Consider the following 20372-nt stretch of genomic DNA (forward strand, 5'->3'; position numbering starts at 1 on the left):
TCAAAAACTCATAGCAAAGTTAAGTATAAAATTTGACTCTAGTACAGCAGTGCAATGATTTCAAACATTCTCTGTAGGTTTAAACTAGTTTTCTAGTGAATGGTAAGTGTAGCTGGTATTTTACTGACTGGAGATGTTTTCATGTAAACAAAGTACATTTTGGGTTTCAAAGCAGAAGTTGATTTACATGACAATAAGTGCTGCAAATGCCCTGATGCCAAACCCTAGAAAAAATCCTTCTCATGTCAACTTTCACTTATTTTGCATGGTCAGGGGTTTGGAGGGAAAGGCAAAAGTTTTCATTTGGGTTAAACTTCAGAACAATAAAACAAACATTGTAACTTGCTTTTAGAGCACAATCCGAAAAACAGAATCAGAGAAAATCTGTGTTAAAAATCTCATTACAAAGAAACATTGACATTACCTATTTACACCCCAATTTCTCAAAGTAGAGCTAAAGAATAAAATATTTCAGTAGATCTCAGCAGAAAAGGCACAAAACACAAAGCAGGGCATGCTTGTGTCATTTTGTCACAAAGAAGCATTGACCATTGTACAACATGGAAAAAGTCAGTATTCGTGTGACATCTCACAATATCATAGATGCATGGGGGGTATATCTTCCTCCCAATGTACATATATAACTTCCAGCAAAGCTGGAAATAATTACTAAAAAGGGGAGCAAAGGGATGAAAATATACCCAATGGTTTGTTACAATCTACACCTCAACTTATGCATTAAGGAGGCTGATTGCTGTTTTATCATTATTGGTAAACAAATACACTGCAGTGTCTTTATAATACAGTCTCTGTGAGCTGGGGATTGTGGGTGTTATGTGGGATTGATGAGGCTTAGTGGAGTTGGGAACCACGTTGTGCACTTAAATATATAATTTAACTGCTTCCTTGCTCCATACAAAAACATTAAAATATGTAAAAGAAGCCTGAGTCCTTGCAAAGAAGAACTGTTGTTCTTAGAAGAGAACTTTGCCTATACTGTGCAGGAATGGCTATTCTGATGTTAAGGTGCTTCAAAAATCAGATCAGTGATCTGCAATTTCCATGGCATTTCTCTCTATAATGTACCATCATACATCCATCTGCCATGGCAGTGTCCTGTTTGCTATATTTCTATAACTAGCCTGTCTTCATCATCACTGCTTGTGTCATCGTATTCCACTCGGGTTTGTTTCCTTATCATCTCTAAACCTCTTTTTTTGTATGTTTTGGAAGGTGTTTCAGAGCTAGCTGTGGACTCTGTGGGACTGAAGGAAAATGAGGGCTGTTTAAAAGTATTAGTGCCAGTTTCATTAAGTCTTCGATGGCCATCTGATTGTAAGTAGGCTCCATTCTTGTCCATGCATCCATGAGAACTGTTATCAGAAGAGTTTATCCCCTGTATATTAGCTGTGCTAGGTAAGCAAGTACTTGTGATTGATGTCTCAGGAAGGGTGTTTACCTTTGATCCCAATGAAGCTGAACACACAGTTTTGGAACTAGGAGTAAGTTTCTCCTTCAGAGATGAGTATGAATTTCCTTCCATTGGATGTTCCTCCTTTCCTGAGGTCTGGACCAATGGGTATAATGCAGCAAAACTTTGACCTTGTGACTCTACATTGAGTATATTTTTGTGGTCAGCTTTCGGCCATAAGAAAAAAGGAGCAGTAACCTCTGAACCCATACTCGCATGCTGGCAGCATGTGCCTGTGCCTACAAAATCAAAAGGAAAAGACCAAAAAGAGGACTCCACCGGGTCAGAATGAGCATTTGGCTGTGGCTCCACTGGAAATGATTTCTGAAGCATGAGAGGTTGAGTCACTAAACAGCAGATGTCCAGGTCATTGTTGGTTTGTCGCATGGCTGCTTTAGCTGGTGATGAACATGAGTATGTTACCATAGGTAATCCTGGAGTTGCATTAAAGTTCTGAAGAAAGAGATTGCCTCTTGAGTGTTTCTCGATTGGTATAGGAACATCCTGCAGCAGATGGGGGTGGGGGGGAGAGGATCAGGAAGGAAATGAATTTCAACTTACATTAAAATTTTCAATCCAAAGCAATGTCATCCTTTGTAAAGAGAATGAAATAACAATTATGTTGACTATATCCACATGACTATAAGACTGTTTATATCTGGTGTAACTCTGTTGAGATCAACTGAGTTATACAGGCATAAATGTGGTCCTTCATCTCTACAATTGTGATTATATTTGCTTTCCTTTTTGTCATAACTCCAAGATAAAGTATTCATCCCTCCAGTGATTGCTAATCTCTGAGAAATGAGGTAAATTACTTGGGCATTTCTCCACTGTTTGTTAGTTGCTGAAGGTTTTGTTTTTGTTGGTTGTTGGGGTGTCTGTGTGTATTTTGTTTTTTGCTTTTTAGCTAGGTGATAGCTAGTGCTAACGGCTTATGGCTGAAATAGGGGGTTGCTGACTAACTGCATGGTTAGATGGTGTCTGGTTGATTTTTTTTATGTTGAAATACTATGTACACATTGCAAGGGAGTGTGTATAACTGAGGCATTAGGGAGCTAAAAACATAGGGTTTATTCTCTTATTTGTGAGCAGTATAGAAATACCAAGGTGGGAGTGCATCTACAGCAAAGTTGGTTTGTTGAGGAATCATAGAATATCAGGGTTGTAAGGGACCTCAGGAGGTCATCTAGTCCAACCCCCTGCTCAAAGCAGGACCAATCCCCAACTAAATCATCCCAGCCAGGGCTTTGTCAAGCCTGACCTTAAAAACCTCTAAGGAAGGAGATTCCACCACCTCCCTAGGTAACCCATTCGAGCTTCACCACCCTCCTAGTGAAAAAGTTTTTCCTAATATCCAACCTAAACCTCCCCCACTGCAACTTGAGACCGTTACTCCTTGTTCTGTCGTCTGGTACCACTGAGAACAGTCTCAATCCATCCTCTTTGGAACCCCCTTTCAGGTAGTTGAAAGCAGCTATCAAACCCCCCCTCATTCTTCTCTTCTGCAGACTAAACAATCCCAGTTCCCTCAGCTTCTCCTCATAAATCATGTTCTCCAGCCCCCTAAGCATTTTTGTTGCCCTCCGCTGGACTCTTTCCCATTTTTCCACATCCTTCTTGTAGTGTAGGGCCCAAAACTGGACACCGTAGTCCAGATGAGGCCTCACCAATGTCGAATAGAGGGGAACGATCACGTCCCTCAATCTGCTGGCAATGCCCCATCTTATACAGACCAAAATGCCGTTAGCCTTCTTGGCAACAAGGGCACACTGTTGACTCATATCCAGCTTCTCGTCCACTGTAACCCCTAGGTCCTTTTCTGCAGAACTTCTGCCTAGCCACTCGGTCCCTAGTCTGTAGCAGTGCATGGGATTCTTCCGTCCTAAGTGCAGGACTCTGCACTTGTCCTAGTTGAACCTCACCAGATTTCTTTTGGCCCAATCCTCTAATTTGTCTAGGTCCCTCTGTATCCTATCCCTACCCTCCAGCGTATCTACCACTCCTCCCAGTTTAGTGTCATCTGCAAACTTGCTGAAGGTGCAGTCCACGCCATCCTCCAGATCATTAATGAAGATATTGAACAAAACCAGCCCCAGGACCGACCCTTGGAGCACTCCGCTTGATACTGGCTGCCAACTAGACATGGAGCAATTGATCACTACCTGTTGAGCCCGACAATCTAGCCAGCTTTCTATCCACCTTTTAGTCCATTCATCCAACCCATACTTCTTTAACTTGTGTCAAGAATACTGTGGGAGACCGTATCAAAAGCTTTGCTAAAGTCAAGGAATAACACGTCCACTGCTTTCCCCTCATCCACAGAGCCAGTTATCTCATCATAGAAGGCAATTAGGTTAGTCAGGCATGACTTGCCTTTGGTGAATCCATGCTGACTGTTCCTGATCACTTTCCTCTCCTGTAAGTGTATCCGAATTGATTCCTTGAGGACCTGCTCCATGATTTTTCCAGGGACTGAGGTGAGGCTGACTGGCCTGTAATACCCCGGATCCTCCTCCTTCCCTTTTTTAAAGATGGGCACTACATTAGTCTTTTTCCAGTCATCCGGGACCTCCCCCGATTGCCATGAGTTTTCAAAGATAATGGCCAATGGCTCTGCAATCACATCCACTAACTCCTTTAGCACCCTCAGATGCAGCACATCCGGCCCCATGGACTTGTGCTCATCCAGCTTTTCTAAATAGTCCTGAACCACTTCTTTCTCCACAGAGGGCTGGTCACTTCCTCCCCATGCTGTGCTGCCCAGTGCAGTAGTCTGGGAGCTGACCTTGTTCGTGAAGACAGAGGCAAAAAAAGCATTGAGTACATTAGCTTTTTCCACATCCTCGGTCACTAGGTTGCCTCTCTCATTCAGTAAGGGGCCCACATTTTCCTTGACTTTCTTTTTGTTGTTAACATACCTGAAGAAACCCTTCTTGTTACCCTTAACATCTCTTGCTAGCTGCAACTCCAAGTGTGATTTGGCCTTCCTGATTTCACTTGTGCATGCCTGAGCAATATTTTTATACTCCTCCCTGGTCATTTGTCCAATCTTCCACTTCTTGTAAGCTTCTTTTTTGTGTTTAAGATCAGCAAGGATTTCACTGTTAAGCCAAGTTGGTTGCCTGCCATATTTACTATTCTTTCTACACGTCGGGATGGTTTGTTCCTGCAGCCTCAATAAGGATTCTTTAAAATACAGCCAGCTCTCCTGGACTCCTTTTCCCCCTCATGATATTCTCCCAGGGGATCCTGCCCATCAGTTCCCTAAGGGAGTCAAAGTCTGCTTTTCTGAAGTCCAGGTTCTGTATTTTGCTGCTCTCCTTTCTTCCTTATGTCAGGATCCTGAACTCTACCATCTCATGGTCACTGCCTCCCAGGTTCCCATCCACTTTTGCTTCCCCTACTAATTCTTCCCTGTTTGTGAGCAGCAGGTCAAGAAGAGCTCTGCCCCTAGTTGCTTCCTCCAGCACTTGCACCAGGAAATTGTCCCCTACACTTTCCAAAAACTTCCTGGATTGTCTGTGCACCCCTGTATTGCTCTCCCAGCAGATATCAGGGTGACTGAAGTCCCCCATGAGAACCAGGGCCTGTGATCTAGGAACTTCTGTTAGTTGCTGGAAGAAAGCAACTGAGGAGCATCTGAAGAATTAGATTCCTAAATATGAGAACTAATTTTCATAACAATATAATTTTACAATAGTAATTTATACTAATATATTCAAAACTCATATAGTAGCTGTGACAGTGAGAGAAATACCATTTCAAGTTACGCTATTTTCACTGCAAAAACATTCTAAATTCAGTGATTTTTAATGTTTTTGCAGCCACATTACCTTGCCATCTTTGCAGCATTTGTGAAAACACAAAATCTGAGAAGCAAATAAATGGACAAAATTCAACTGCAGAAGCTTTCAAATTACAATTGGGTGAAACTGAAGTTTTCTAAAATCAGTGTCATCTTCTGTGTATTTAACAAATATTCATAGGTGAATTACAGGTAAAACACCTACTTTTCCATCCAGTTTGCCTTTTTGCGTGAAGCTGCTTGAATGCCCAGCTGGTGAAAATATTCCTGAGTTATTTTTGTGATTCCTGTCTTCTTTCTTATGATTATTCCCTTTGGACACTGGCTTGTCTGAGGTGGGGCAAGATAGCTCCTCTTGCTGGGGGAGATAATTATCTGTTGGGCAAGAGAAGATTTAGAGAGATTTTTTAAGGTTAAGATACAGTGCTCAATGAGTTTTCCATAAACCTTTTTTTTTTTCTTATCTGTGGACAGACTTTGATTTCTTAAATTGTTGTATCAAATTAATTCTGAACATGATTTATTCTAATGTACTTTAACCTCTGGATTCCTTGCAAACTGTGTTCTATAGCAGCTGTGTTGAGTAGTTGCTATTTGTAATCTGCTATTCAAGCTGAGTGACTTTTCATGAATATTCCTGTGTGAATACTATTTCAACCCTTCTTTTCAATTAACATTCTTGTGTGCAAAATTTTGCATGTACATATCTTCATGGGAAGCAACTTAAAAGTGGCATTCTCATGAATACCACTGAAGCAAATTTGCCGTTTTGATTCCAATAAACAATCTTAAATACTTTTTTCTTCAGAATTTGCTTACCTTTCTATCCTTCATGTATCTTTATACAAAATTTTAAATGACAGAGGCCTGGAGGGGTAGTGAGGGAGATGGGTAGAAGGAGATGTGTTAATAAGAACAAGAGAGTAGGAAAAGAAGTTAGGGAAGAAATGTTAATGAGATACAAAACTGCAAGTCAAGGGAATGGCCAGAAAGTACTGAACTTTAAATTTCAGAATGGAAAAGGGAGAGAACTAGAAGGACCTAGTACAGTTAAGTTGCTTTTCCACATTGCAGTGGCAAGTAGTATTTGCAGTGTTGTTGTACCCCTATTGGTCGCAGGCTATTAGACAGACAAGCTGGGTGAGGTAATATCTTTTATTGGACCAACTTCTGTTGGTGAAAGAGACAGGATTTCGAGCTTACACAGAGCTCTTCCTAAGGTAGTAATGGCAGAATCCATCATAAGAAACAGCTCAGCTCTTGTATATTGCAACTATACCAGCTCATGTCTCCAAGGTTACTGGCATTAAGTAGCTAACTAATTAGATAAATGGAGAGGATCAGGGAGAGGTTACACAAATAGTCAGAAAAGACAGCAAAAGATTCTTCTGTTGATTGGAATTATATGATGATTCGCCTTTTATTGCACTACACACCGCTGCTATGTGCTATTGCTGATCACAAAAGAGAGAACTCGGTAGAGCTGGCTGGAAGTTGGAATTCCTTCCTGCAAGAAGTTTCCAATTTTTGAAAAAATGTTTTGTCCCAAGTCGTGATGAAAATTCAACTTGAACATTTTTCATAGAAGGATTTCTAGGAAAACTCAATTTTGGCAAAAACAACAGTGGAATTGTTCAGCTTGCTGGCAGCCGGCCTAGAAGGCTCTTCTAAACTTTGTTTTCAGAAAGTGAGCTTGACAAGAGCCTTCCAGGTGGGCTGCCAGAGAGGCAGAGAGCTGGGGTGCTCAGCCCTGGCCTGGGGGGAGACCAGGAAGCTGAGCACAGGGCTCTTAGCCACTGGCAGCGGGGCAGGCTGAGAGCTGGGGAGGTAGAGTCACAGCACTCAGCCTCTGGCAGATTACCTGCAAGGCTCTTGTCAATTTCATTTTAGGCCTGCAGGGAGAAAATGAAATTGACAAGACCTTGGAAGAAGACAGTGGGGAGCCATCATTTTGATTTTTTCCATTGGAAAATTGAAATTTTTGACAAAATTGGAGTTTAGAATCTGTGAAAAGGGCATTTTCAGTTACAGAAAACACTTGTCCTGTTCTATAAATTGGTGAAATAGTTGTGTTGTGTTGGACTTACCCCAAGCTGTGGCCTCACGAGATCACGCTAATGTTTGGTATCAGCCACTTAAAATCCACGTGGCTATTAATAATGTTACAATTAACAGCTACACAACTCTTTTCATGGTCTTGTGATTAAAGCACAGAGTAGGGAGTCAGAAGTTCTGCATTGTATTCCTGGCTCTGCCACTAAACTGTTAGATCTTGGTAAAGTCACTTCACTTCTCTGCACCTCATCACCTTTTCCATCAATATAATGGTGATAATTGTACTTCACTACCTCACACGAGTATTATAGGCCTAAATCTTAATATATGCAAAGCACTATGAAATCCCTGATGGAAGGAACTCTAGAAGGACAATGTATTATTATTATTTATTTATCATTTATTTTCAAAGCCCTGTAGAAACTAACTAATCTTAGTCTTAATGAAAGTCTCTGTTCTCTCATTTTCATATGTTCTGCTCTTTTGATGCTCACGGATGTGCCAACAGTCACATGCTTTTGTGTATTTCACATCTGTTGATCAGAACAGTTATTTAAAAGGAACAAAACAATGTTTTAAAATGTTTTACTACAGATCACTCTGTTTACCTACTAACGTGATCATACATCAATCTCATAAACATCCCTGATTTCAGCACCATGGTCAACACTAATTTCCTATTACAAATGAGACATACACCTACCTATAACAAATAATGGCCCAGATTTTCAGCCCTGTGAACTATACTTAGATATGGATTTTGTGCCTTTAGGCAGAGCCCTGAACAAGATACCACCCAGGCAGTAGACCCACAAGGCACAATTCCTCCATGCCTCTTGTGCTGGAACTATAATCTTGCTTGGTCTTAGGCAAAGGTGCACGTGGGAGATGTGGGTCTTACCCCTTGCATGGCTGTGTAAGATGAGGGAACAGTCTAACCATGAGTATAGAGAGAGTGGCTCATTTACAATAAGAGGCTCTCTCTATGTTTATGTTCAGTTTCCATGTGCAACTTTTCTTGTATCAAAACCATGTCTCTGCTTCCATTCTTTCTGTATTCATAAATAGTATTTGACTTGTGAGGAATCATGCCCAGAATCTGCAGTGCAGTTCACCCATAAAATTCAGCACAGAATGCCAGCAAATTTCTGGAGTAATCTCTTTACTTTATAAACATATGGCACTTAAACCATAATACAGAAGCTAATAAAGCTAATAAAACCTTTCAATCCATGTTTTTATTCATTTGAATAAGTACTACAAGGTTAAGTTATTCTGCAATAGAATTATAGAATCTTTTAGCAGAAAAGCAGAAATGTTTAAAAATATTTTTATTGCAACAGTGCAGCACAGCAAATAAGCTATAAATCTGCTGTGACAACAATTAGACATGACTGAGTCTAATAACAGAATTAGTGATTTTTTTTCTACCATATTTGAGTTGTACAGTTTCTCTGTCTCCTATATATCGATATATACAATTTGTATTTTATTTATAACTTGATAATTCAGAGTACTTTATTTACAGTTCGCTGAGCCCAGATGTTGCAGGCAGCAGGGCTGGTGATTTAAGAGGTAGCACTCTTCTGAACCAATACTGAAGTTCTGAACCAGGATGCTGAGCTCCCAAAGGCCCCTTTTTCAGATCAAAAGTAAAATCAAGGTTCATGTTATCACTAAACAGGCTGATGTGTTCCACTCCAGAAGTGGCTTCATTTCAGGTTCTTTCTGTACCTCACAGTTTATTAAGAAACTGAATTATTAATTTTTGTCAAGCACTTCAAATGAACATTGCCATAGAAGAACAAAGTTATTGTTGTGTTCATTTATTAATCATTTGAACTATCATAAATTCATTTATTTCAGGAATAACAGTATAAAACGGACTGTTATAAATTATTGTAAAAAGATAAACTTATTGTGTATTTGAGAATACCACTAACTCCTGTGCAGTCCACCCCTATGAAGACTTGCAGACTACTTGGGCACTTCCATGAAGGATAGCTGTACCTAGTGACTCAGAGATCATATCTAATTAGTTGTTCCAGTTATCAGGAGATGGGTGGCAGTGCAAGGACACCCACTGTCTACAACTGTATCTGTTCTATAGACACAGTATTTTTTTCCTAGGGCTGGCGCCAGGCAGGTTTATTATCCTATAACACATTTTCCCAGTATCTAACCCTGACAGCTTCTCTTACAAAGGCACATGCAGATGGGGATTTTGAAAAGTTGGGCCCTGATTTGCTTTAATGGTCATAAGAACACCATTGCAAAGGGAGGAAATACAGTATTTGTAGCCATATATGAAACATTATATGTATCAGATAAATTGGTTTATATTAAAAATTAATCAAAGAATATTACACACTTGCAAACATGAATAGGCGAGTTATCCTTACCTTGCAAATTTGACACAGGAGGGTGGCATTTCTCGCATTGATTAAGGCTATCATGTGTGTGGAGCAGCTGATGCTTTTTCAGAGAATCTAGTGTCCTGTTTGGAAGCCAGTGTTGCTTGCTCAGCCTATTAGTTTTCAACTGAGTATATCCGTGCATGTGGTTCCCTTTGGACCTGCATTGTAAAATATACCATTTTCAGTGAAAACACAAACAGGTATGTTGTAAGTAGTTGCTATTTAAAAGTAGCCCCAGTAGAGTAATATCACAACTTCAGTGGAATTCCACTTGGGCTGAAACTGGCCTATAGAAGTATGACTATAATGAAAAAAGGAAATGTTACTTTTATGTATGCCACAAAAAAATCCTGTATTAGAGAGCCTTAGTAACCATGGGCAAAATCCTGAAGTTCTTAGTTCTACTGGAGTTGGTGGAAGCTTTGGCTAAGTAGCACTATATAAAAATTGAGTACAGACTTCAAAATTTGGTCCATCAAGAGGAAAGGGTTGTGTACCCTGCAGGAAATCCACAGATTTTTGCAACCAGGCAAGATATCAAAACAAGATCATACCTCAAGGGCCAGGGTCACACAAGGACACCTGTACTTGTCTGCAAGTGGCCTCTGGCTCAATTTCTTATGTGCTACTGTTTGCTTATCACTACTAAAGAACATAAATATTTCAAGGACTTAGATCAAGAAGTTTGAGTTCTCCGGTTTTTGCTATAAAGTGACAAAAGCCTATTAGTTAAGTTTACACATCAGAAGATGTCTCCTTGGGGATGCTGATGAAGAAATACTTGTCTAGCTTCCAAAACATGACATCACCTCACATCTGTGCGAGTCATAATGAGTGGGACTTTCAAATGTACCTTAGAAAGTCACTGAAAATCAATGGGAGGTGTGGTCTTAAATCACTTAAGGTTTGTCTACACTGCAGTAAAACACCCCTGGCTGGCCCATCTCGGCTGACTCAGGCTCACAGGGCTCAGGCTGCCGGGCTATAAAATTGCACTGTAGATGTTTGGGCTCAGGCTGGCAGAAGAGTCTCAGAGGCTGAGCTTGCGTGGGACTCCGCATCAAGAACAAGGCTTTGTAAGTGCCAAATTTTTAGCCAGCCCCTAGATTTACAGGCACATTTGTGTGTAAAAACAAACAAACTTGCATTTGTGTGCCTGGTTTGGGCAACTAGCTCCCTAAATGTGCGATCCATGCATTCAAATGACTATCTGCCATGTAAAAGGAGGGCATTCAATTATTTTTTGAAAAATAAGTGCACAGATTCAGAGGTCAGGGCAAAAAGTCTGGACCTAAAGGAATGTGACTAGACTATTTAGATGGCACAGGTCAGCTCTTAGTTCTCTGTTTTTATTCTTCTCTCCTTGGCTGCAGCTTAAGCCAATATATGGTCCCGTTTTTGCTTGTCTCTTTAAGGCATTTGGCTCATTGAGCTGCTTTCTCTATGCTCAGCCTGTTTTTTGCTTAACAAGTGAAATCTTTTTTTCAGAATCACTGGGCCTCAGATGAGATAATTTGGCCCATGTATGACAGTCCCATATGGCTATCTGAAGGCAGATTTGGCTTAAACTACTGATTTAAGGCCGAGTCCTGGAGACCTGAGGCAGGCAAAATTCCCATTGACTGAGTAGAGACTAAAGGATTGAGCCCATGTTTTCTAAATAGTTTTTAACAGCTTATTTGAGAATTAAATACATTCTATATAGACCAAAATAACTAAAGAATTAGGTCATGGGAAAGAGAAATGAGAGAGAGAGAACACACAAAACCCAGCAAATTCTTTCCAACCACCATGATCTAGCTAGTCCACAGTTTGTGGAACTATGGAGGCAGAAGAGACCCACAGCTGCACGCTTGGCATAAATTCATTACACCTTTGTTTTATCTATCAGAAATACAACATAACTTTTAGTTTCAATTCTGGTCTAAATTCATTCTTTTTTCTTTTTAATTTATCAATATAGAGCCCTACTTCTTGTCACTTAAGAGGGTTAGTGTTTTTTTTTATCCTTCCCCTTTTCTTACCATGTTACGATTGTTCAAGAGACATGAACTAGGAAAAAAACGTGTGACAATGTACAGTGCTACAGGAAAGCTTTGCTGCATTAATAATTCATTTCCTCTAAAACAGAAAAGTGTGTGATAAACAGGAACTGAAAATAGTCACGTGAGAGTTTCTGAAAATGTGTATGGGGGGGCAGGGGATTGCCAGGAAAAGAACTGACAAGTAGAAAGAGGGCAATTCAGCCCTGCGGGTCTGATCTTGTAATTCTGTTAAAGTCAATAGAGACTTTGCCTGTTTCAGGAGAGCAGAATTGAGCACTTTAAGCCCTGATCCTGGACTGAGCTTTGTGTGGACAGACCCTTACTTCTACATAGGGCCCACTAATTTTAATTCAGTGAGGTTTTCCACAGTTGCAGGTCTCTGCCTGCACAAAGCATATTACAGGACAGGGTCCATAGATACAGTCACATTAATGGCAGTAGTTTAGTTGATAGCAAAGCTTGGCCATCAAACATACACTGACACGAATCAGGATGGGGACATGCATTCACATTAGGTCCAGATTAGATGTGGCCCTACTGGAGAAAAATTAAGTTGGCAGCCTTTGCCTCAGAGCCTTTGACTCATTCCTCTCAAATAAGCATCAGTTAACACTACTGGAAAATCCTCATGCCTGCAATTTATACCTTCTTATATCCTTCTGTTGGATGCTCCTCTAGTTACTACCCTATCATTACCCCCTCAATACATGTATAACACCAACAGACCCTGATTGTCAGCGGGCGGGATCGAATCTGGGACCTCCTCTGGAGTTTAGTGCATGAGCCTCTACTGCATGAGCTAAAAGCCATGTGGCTGTTAGCTATGGCTGTAGGGCACACTCATTAATCTCTCTAAATAGTCTCCGTGCCACTAGATGAGCAGAACACCACACCGAGGAGGTGTGTGGGTTACACATGTTACATCCATTCAGATTCATTGATGCTGGCTTGTCGGTTTACTGAGGTGTCACTATCATCACTTCTGATTATGTCCCACTGTCTTTATAGTGTTCACCACCCAATTTATCCAGGATAGTCTTATTCTGCCAGGGCAAATTTAAATTTAGTGCAAGCAGATACTGAAGTTTTTGGAGCTGTACCCACTTACTCTAGAGTTAAATTTGTCTCCCAGTCACCAAACCGGGCTTCCTTAGCACAGCAGCAGATCCTGTTCTAAATGCTGTGTAAAAAAATCTTTTCTTGATCCAGAAGAGAAATTCTCTTGTCCCTATTTACAGTAACCAGGAATGCTTGGGCTCAATGCAGTTTGACCAAGATTATCAGATCACAGGCCAGGCATGGCTTTTGACCATGCAATGGCTTTATGGGGGACATCTGTCAAGAGCAAAAAAACTGGGATACCACAAAAACAGCAAGACCTAAATAATAATACAGTTCTTTATAGTTCTGCATTGTACTTCATCTGCAATAGAGAACTAAAGGTTCAATGTTTGGGTCCCTCCAGGAAAAAGAATGTTGATTCTTTTGTTCCTTCTTGAAATTATAAACTTCAAACGACTGTGAGCATTAATTGACAAGGTTTCCCTCTCCCTTTGACACATTTGTGATGTGCCTAGAAAGCTTTGCACTTTTTTTATAAAATAACAATTTTTTAAATGATCATGCATTTTCCCTGAGCATCATGCTGCTCTGTTTTGGTTAATCAGCATTTTGGGAGAACCGTTTTAGTTTCTGAATCTTATACCTATTTTAGTAAAATGCTACCTATATTGGAGGAGATTGAAAACAACATTCTTTACCATTTTTGGTTGCTTTTCATTTTTTTCTGTTTATGGCTCCTCTTGGATTTATTTGTTGTGAATTTTTCCCTTCTGCAAAGTATTTCTTTCTTCTCTCGCTCTGAAATATTTTCTGAAGCTCCACTTCCTCCAGTCTTTGAACTGGACTGCTGAGAATAGTGAGAAAATTATACTTGTGCATTTCAAAGCACATGAACATTTCTGAATGAGTTACAGAAATTAACTGATTAGATTAATAGAACGTTGTCAAATATTGTAAATCCTAAATTTTACAACGTAATAATGATCTTTGGTAACAAATTCCTTCTGTATTTAAAAAAGTATTTATATGCGGTGTGTTTAAATTAATCACTACCTGTATATTACCCATAAAATTAAAAATAAAACAAGTTTAATATTTTTCTGGGCCCATGTAAAAATAATGTATGTGCTCTAGTATTGCCCTGATAGGTGTGAGGTTGACGTTAACCTTACAAATTCTTCCAGGAGCTGCATATCTCTTGAACTGATTAGTTACACTTAAACTAAAAATATCCTTCAAAATCTTAAAAACATTTTATAAAGTATGAACACAAGTGTCCCTGATAAGATTTGTGTCCATCCTTGTGAAAGATTTTCACTATTACTTCAAGTGTAAAGCAAAACAGATTCTGGTACAGGGTCTGTCCTTTTTACTTGTTTATAAAGCACCTAGCACAATGGGTCCCTTGACCCTCAACTGCGGCTCCTAAGTGCTACTGTAATACAAATAATAATTTTAAATGAAAACAGAAAAAAGCACATGCTGGAATATAGGAATCCAAAGGCTATAAAATTCAAGTTACAATAAAGTTAAAGCATGCTTTTCTGGCTAAGCAAATTTTCTGGCCAAATTTCCATGCAATAGGACATGTCTATTTCCACAAAATATGCAAGTCCTGTGCACGAAGTGAGCGGCTATGTGCAGTTTGCATATGTACTTGTGTATTTTATATCTACAGTCACCTGTGTGTGCCCACGCATGCATATTTTGGGAGAACAATTTAGGCACTTTTTTGTTAAAGTAGATTAAGGCTCTCAATAATCTGGGACAGAATAGGATTTATATGCACGTTAGAATAATATGTCCCTAGCCTTCACTCTCCTATTCTTTCTAATTAAAGAGTATGCTTGGGGAACTGTGCCCCGTTCTGAAATAGGGAATAGGATTCACAACATTACCTTCTGTGGCTGCTCTCCCTGTGAAAAGGATGAAACCAGTGTTTTTAAATTCCCAGTGGTGAAGCCATAGGGCACAGTCTTGCTAATATTTTTCACTTTGATAAAAGAAAAGTCACATTTTGACAATGTGCCTTCACTACCAGAATTGTTCTTGCAGATGTGCAAGGAAGAGTAAGCAGAGTCAGCCTTCTCCTTTTGCTCTGCAGGTAGAGGAAGGCTTCTGGTTAAACAACACCAAGTTAATTGAGGCTCAGCATTTAGTGATGGGAAGGAACCCTTTGTGCTTGAGATCCTTGAGTTTCCCGAGAGACAAGTCAAACTGATTTGGGACAGTGCAGGGAGTTCCTTATGTTGAGTACTGAGGGTGTGGCAATAAAACGTGCCAAAGGAATGGCAAAAATAATTGGAATTGTCCATTGAACGCACAGAATACTGTAAATCCTGCGACACTGGTGAAGTGTCCTTAAAGATGCCTGAAGAGCTACTGTCTGTATCCCATCCCATGCCTGTCTGTTCAGTGTCCCCACTAGAGGTTGCCCCTTTGCCTGATGAAGATGTCATTATTAAAGAGTTATTTCCTGAGTGAAGGTGGCGTAAGACCTGATTCTCTCCTTTGATGTCTGCAGATATGAAAAAGCCACCTGTATACATAGAAGTAAAGCATACTTTCTTCCCTGTGGTTTGTGCAGAGCAAGCAGTTGTACTTATCCACTTCTCGTCTGCTTGCATTCGATCACTTAAGTTATCTTTATCCTCAGTCTCTTTCCAGGTGTCTTTCATTATTTCCTTCTGCCTGCAGCTTTGGTTCTGAAAGCTGTCATCTATCTTGGTTGTGATGTTAGTTGTTGTTGAGTTGACTGGTGAAAAAGGTACCAGAGCCTTCCAGTTTGTATGTACACCCCATCTTAGCCCTACTGCTCTGGCCTGGTGTCTCAGTTCAAATTCTAATGGGGACAAAAACACAGCACCAGAATCAGCACTGATTGTCCTACTGTTGATAGTGCAGGAAGTTTTGGTTATCGGAACTGGCAGAGAAATACCAGGCATGCTCTCCTGCCCTGGTTCCACTAAAAGTGACAGGTCTGTAGTACTCTCTTCTTGCGGTAATTTAAGGATGTACTTTGGAGAAAATGCATTTTTCTTTAGAGGTGGAGTTACCTGACCAAGCTCCAGATTTTGAGTAGTGGAAGATATACCAGCATCATCACCACTATGAAGTGGCACTTTTGCTCCTGCTGTCACAGGACATGTTTTGGCTCCTGTATCTGTCACCTTACTTAAGGCAAAAGAACTACAATGATCTCTCTTTAACTCAGGCACCAGAAATTCAGAAAGTGAAGCTTTTGATTGTGGAAGAAGGTTAGCAGTATTATCACTATAATATATGGGTTCTATGTGGAGTTTCATGGTTTTTTCATATTCCATGCCTTCAGCACTGCTGATCGATTCATTAATGTCTGTGCTTGAATTCTGCTCTCCTTCTTTAGCTGACTGTTTAACTATTGCTGGGGAGACGGCATGTACACTATAACAGTCTATCAATTTCACTGTTTCACCTACTGTATTATTTTCGCTACTGGGGCTGGGACTGGATTTTAGAGCTGTATTATCTCCACTTTTCAGCTCATCGACTTTCAGTTTTTTTCTCTCTGATGGTAGCTTTTGGAATTCCTGTGTAGATTCACCACTGCTGCAGTTGTGTGCCCTTAAGGCCATCTGTGCACGTTGAGAAGTTTCTTTACTACTGTGGTTTTCTCCATCACTTTTTAAAATATTTTCACTATCTAATACGAGAGTATTGGATTCGCTCCCAGGACATGACTCTTCCAATTGACTATTATGCATTTGCAGACTATCAGTGTTCAGCATGTTAGAGTTTAATTGACTAGCTCTCTGCTTAAGTTGAAGCCTCGTTTCATGACTGCCTACAGCTACTAACATATTATTGCCACCTGTATATTTATCTGAACTATGTTTGTTGCTGCAGCCATGTTTTTGGGAAGTTTTGCTTATTACACTCTGTTCACCAGCATTTATTGAATGTGCTGTTTCCATTAGTTCTGTAAATCTGCTTCCATTCTCTTTTGAGGAAACACCGTGTAGTACATGATTACCAATGGGACAGGTTTTTGATTCCACAGTGTTTAATTCTGTTGTAGAAATGGTCAGAGGGGAGGAAAGATTCCCACTTAAAGAGCTCCTACCATCTTTTGGCTGAATAACTCCATCACTACTGGCTGCTTCCTTTGGATCAGGGGTGAAACCTATATTGTCTGTTGCCTTTTCCCCCCTTTGATTCAGTTTCTTGGCGGTTTGACTGCTTTTCATTTTTTGGTAGATTTTCTTGAATGTTTCATCACCATACATCTGCCATTTTTCCTGAGAGAACATTTTAAATTTCCTTTGAGTTGACTTCTTACATTTAGTGTTCACTCCTTCTCCTCCAGCTCCAGGCTTTTTAGTTTCTTTCATCTCCTCAGAAGGAGAATAATAATAGACTGCGTTACTTTGTGGCAAATCATCCACTGCTGTTTGTCTGACAAGTGCACGGGGATGGCTGTTAGGAAAATCCACTGAACTTGTAGCAAGGTTGTTGCTATGCAACAAGCTAGAAGAGCTAGTATTCAGGGGCTGCCTAGTGAGAGATGGTAGTTTTGAGCTACCCACTCTATCGTGTACCATTCTTGTGCTCTCTACAAATGGCAAAGAGTTGCTTCTTGTGACAGGCACACAGTCTATTGTTGTCGAGAATTGCGTGGGGACTGAATGAAAAAACAATGGCTTGGATTTTTCTATGGGTGTAAAGGTAGATTTTGCTGAACAACGGGAAAGATTCTTTTTCCTGTTCACATCAAGAGATCTGATGTCAAAATGGAAGGAGTCTTTGTATGTGTAAGGCATAGGCAGATCAATACTGCCCTGCTTGGAAAGCACTGTTTTTCTGGGTCTAACATTGTCTAATTGGGTATCATCCACCACAGCTTTGTTATGAGAGATCAGTTTTGAGATATGCTCTTCCAGCTTCTTTTTCTCTAGCATCAAGGCTGTTGCTTTCTCAGCTGAATCCAGTTTTGCACTACTTCCTGCCGTGCACCTTAAGCCACTGAAGACAGTTTCATTTTCCAGCTCTGTGCTTTGTTCACAAAGACTATGCAGGGGGCTGGAGGTCAACATCTGTTGTTCTGTACTATCAGAGCGTGACAGATATCCAGAATCCGTGCTCTCACACTTTATTAGCTTATAGTCAGATAGTTTGCAGTCCCATTGCTTATCTGAATAAGTTGCTTGCTGCCTTTGCAATTGAATATGTTTATTTGCTGTTGAGAATCTTTGTTCCTGTATCTTCTTTCTCTGGTGTAAACTGTCTGGCAAAACTACTGGAGAAGATAGGTTTGGGGGATCGTGCATTGGTTCTCTTTCAGAGGCACCCTGACTTGCCTCTGGCCAATAGGAATCGTCAATTGTTATCTTCTGACTTTCTGATGTAAGCGATAAAGCATTCAGTGTTGGCAGTGAAATAATGGATGGAAATTTCTTAGTGTCCACTGTGGTACTAGTCTCTGAAATTATTTGTTTAATCCCTGCCCCCTGCTTTTCACAGACATTGTCTCGTTTTGCACCCTGGTGTGACATGATGCTGTCTGTTGCCTTCTCATTCTCCTCTAATATGCCACTGTTGTCAGACCCTAAGGGCAGCTTGGTATTGTTGACGTGTGTTTGGGTTCTTCTGTGTTTATACAAATTGCTTTGAGTTTTAAATGCAATACCACAGGTGGTGCAGGGAAAGGGCCTCTCCCCTGTGTGTGAGCGAATATGTTTCTCAAGGACACTTGGCTTCAAGCAATCTCGTCCGCAGTGTTTACAGATGTACTTTCCGGCATTTTTGGATTTCCCTGGGCTTCCAACAGGTGCATTTGGACAGGAACTTGATGGTAAAACCGGTGAACTAACTAGGTTTAATGTCAAAGTTTGCCCTGCTTGTTTCTGAGCAACTGACTGAGGCTGATCTATCCTCTCTGAATGCAGAAGTGGGCTTAGGATTAAAGGCATATTACTGCTGTCTAGATTTATGCTGCTTCCACCAGCTGCTAACTGGTTGTTTGACTGATAGCATCCTGACTGGATAGGATGATATAGTGGTATGGTAAGGGCTTTCAGGTATATAGTCTGAGGCAGGGCTTGTTCCTGCTGAAAAATCACAGGACTCTGTCTTATACTTGATGAACCCTGTGCAGCCTGAAGAGATGAGACTTTAACTGGTTGATCAGCTAGTGCAACTGCGGAATGAGGTTGCCTCTGTGCCTCCATTTCAAAGGTTGTATGTTATCCAGTTCAGTTATCTATGGAAAACAAATATAACATATAGTTATGTTTGAAATGAAAAACCTTGATTTTCTTCAGCTGTTTATAAATTCGGCATCTACTGTACTAGAAGATGCAAAATTTAATTATATTTCTATGAGGTCTTCCATACTGAAGAATATCAAAACTTTTTACACAAACTTTACATGTAGAAGAATCATTTTATTCACCACTAAAATAGTGTCACCTCTGGTTTGTTAGATGGAAGCTAATAAAACACAGGAGCATTACACAAAAGTTTAGTATAGCGCAAAGGAGACTACTGCTAAAGACTGCTCTTAAAATCTGTTCTGAAGTGGTACTCAGATATTAAAAATCTTAGTCTTCAAACTGACATCAAAGCACTTTCATAATATTGGAAATGGTATAGGATAGGATAGAGTGTATAGTACAGTAATATAGAATTTCTTTGAATTAGTTTGATGTTATTTCTTTGTCCAAATTACTTTCTAGCTGAGCAGCTTTCAGTGCTCCCAAAGTTTCATGATCAACTTATTCTCAATGAACAGTCTGCTTAATAAAATACAATGTTAAACTTTGTAGATGTTAAACTTTGTAGGCCAAGTCTTCATCAGGACACTCTTGTGCCCGCTTGATTTACACATGTACAACTGCCAATATGTCACAAATACACAGTTGCACACACAACTACACTTTTGAAGATCAGAGTCTTCAGAAAAAAAATAACAAAGCTTGGACATTTAATCAGTTATAAAATATAAATGATTGTAATTAATGCAGTAACTAAAGGATACAAATATGCCCTGTTTAAAATAAAACACATGCCTATTGAAGCTTTGACAAGAGGCAGCGTAGCCTGTTATTTAGAACCGCAGATTGGGAATCAGAACTTCTGTATTGTATTCCCCACTCCTCTGTTAATTTGTGCTGTGACCCTAATCACACCAGGCCTGATAGTGCCCACTGAAGTCAGTGATATGTTTTCCATTTACTTTAATGGGTATTCTATCAGAACCTTAGTGCCTAAGTTTACTCATCTGTAAAATGGATTTAACAATTAATTACTCACAAACTTCACATAGGTGTTGAGAATTAGGGCTTTGAGATTTTCAGATGGAAGATGCTATAAAACTGACAAATTCATTTTATATATAATCACTCTCAATATAGTTTTAAATAAATAAACTCTAATTTGTTGACACCATATACCATGTTAGTTCTGTCTTTTGAAACTAATCTGGAAGCCACTGAAGTTTGAAAAAAAAAACCATAATGCTACATTAAACTCTAATT

At 39.9% G+C, this 20372-nt stretch overlaps 1 protein-coding gene across 1 annotated transcript; it reads right to left on the bottom strand.

Annotated features, from left to right (window-relative positions):
- Positions 1-1123: 1123 nt before the first annotated feature.
- ZNF831 (zinc finger protein 831) lies at positions 1124-19064 on the bottom strand. The gene is made up of 5 exons (XM_065413869.1): positions 14757-19064; positions 13557-13705; positions 9737-9909; positions 5485-5654; positions 1124-1975 (listed from the first exon to the last, which is right to left on the bottom strand). Exons 1-5 carry the CDS (start codon positions 19062-19064, stop codon positions 1124-1126), a joined length of 5652 nt encoding a protein of 1883 aa, XP_065269941.1.
- Between the last annotated feature and the right edge of the window lie 1308 nt (positions 19065-20372).

Source organism: Emys orbicularis, chromosome 12 (assembly GCF_028017835.1).
Source record: "Emys orbicularis isolate rEmyOrb1 chromosome 12, rEmyOrb1.hap1, whole genome shotgun sequence".
NCBI classification, from domain to species: Eukaryota; Metazoa; Chordata; order Testudines; family Emydidae; genus Emys; species Emys orbicularis.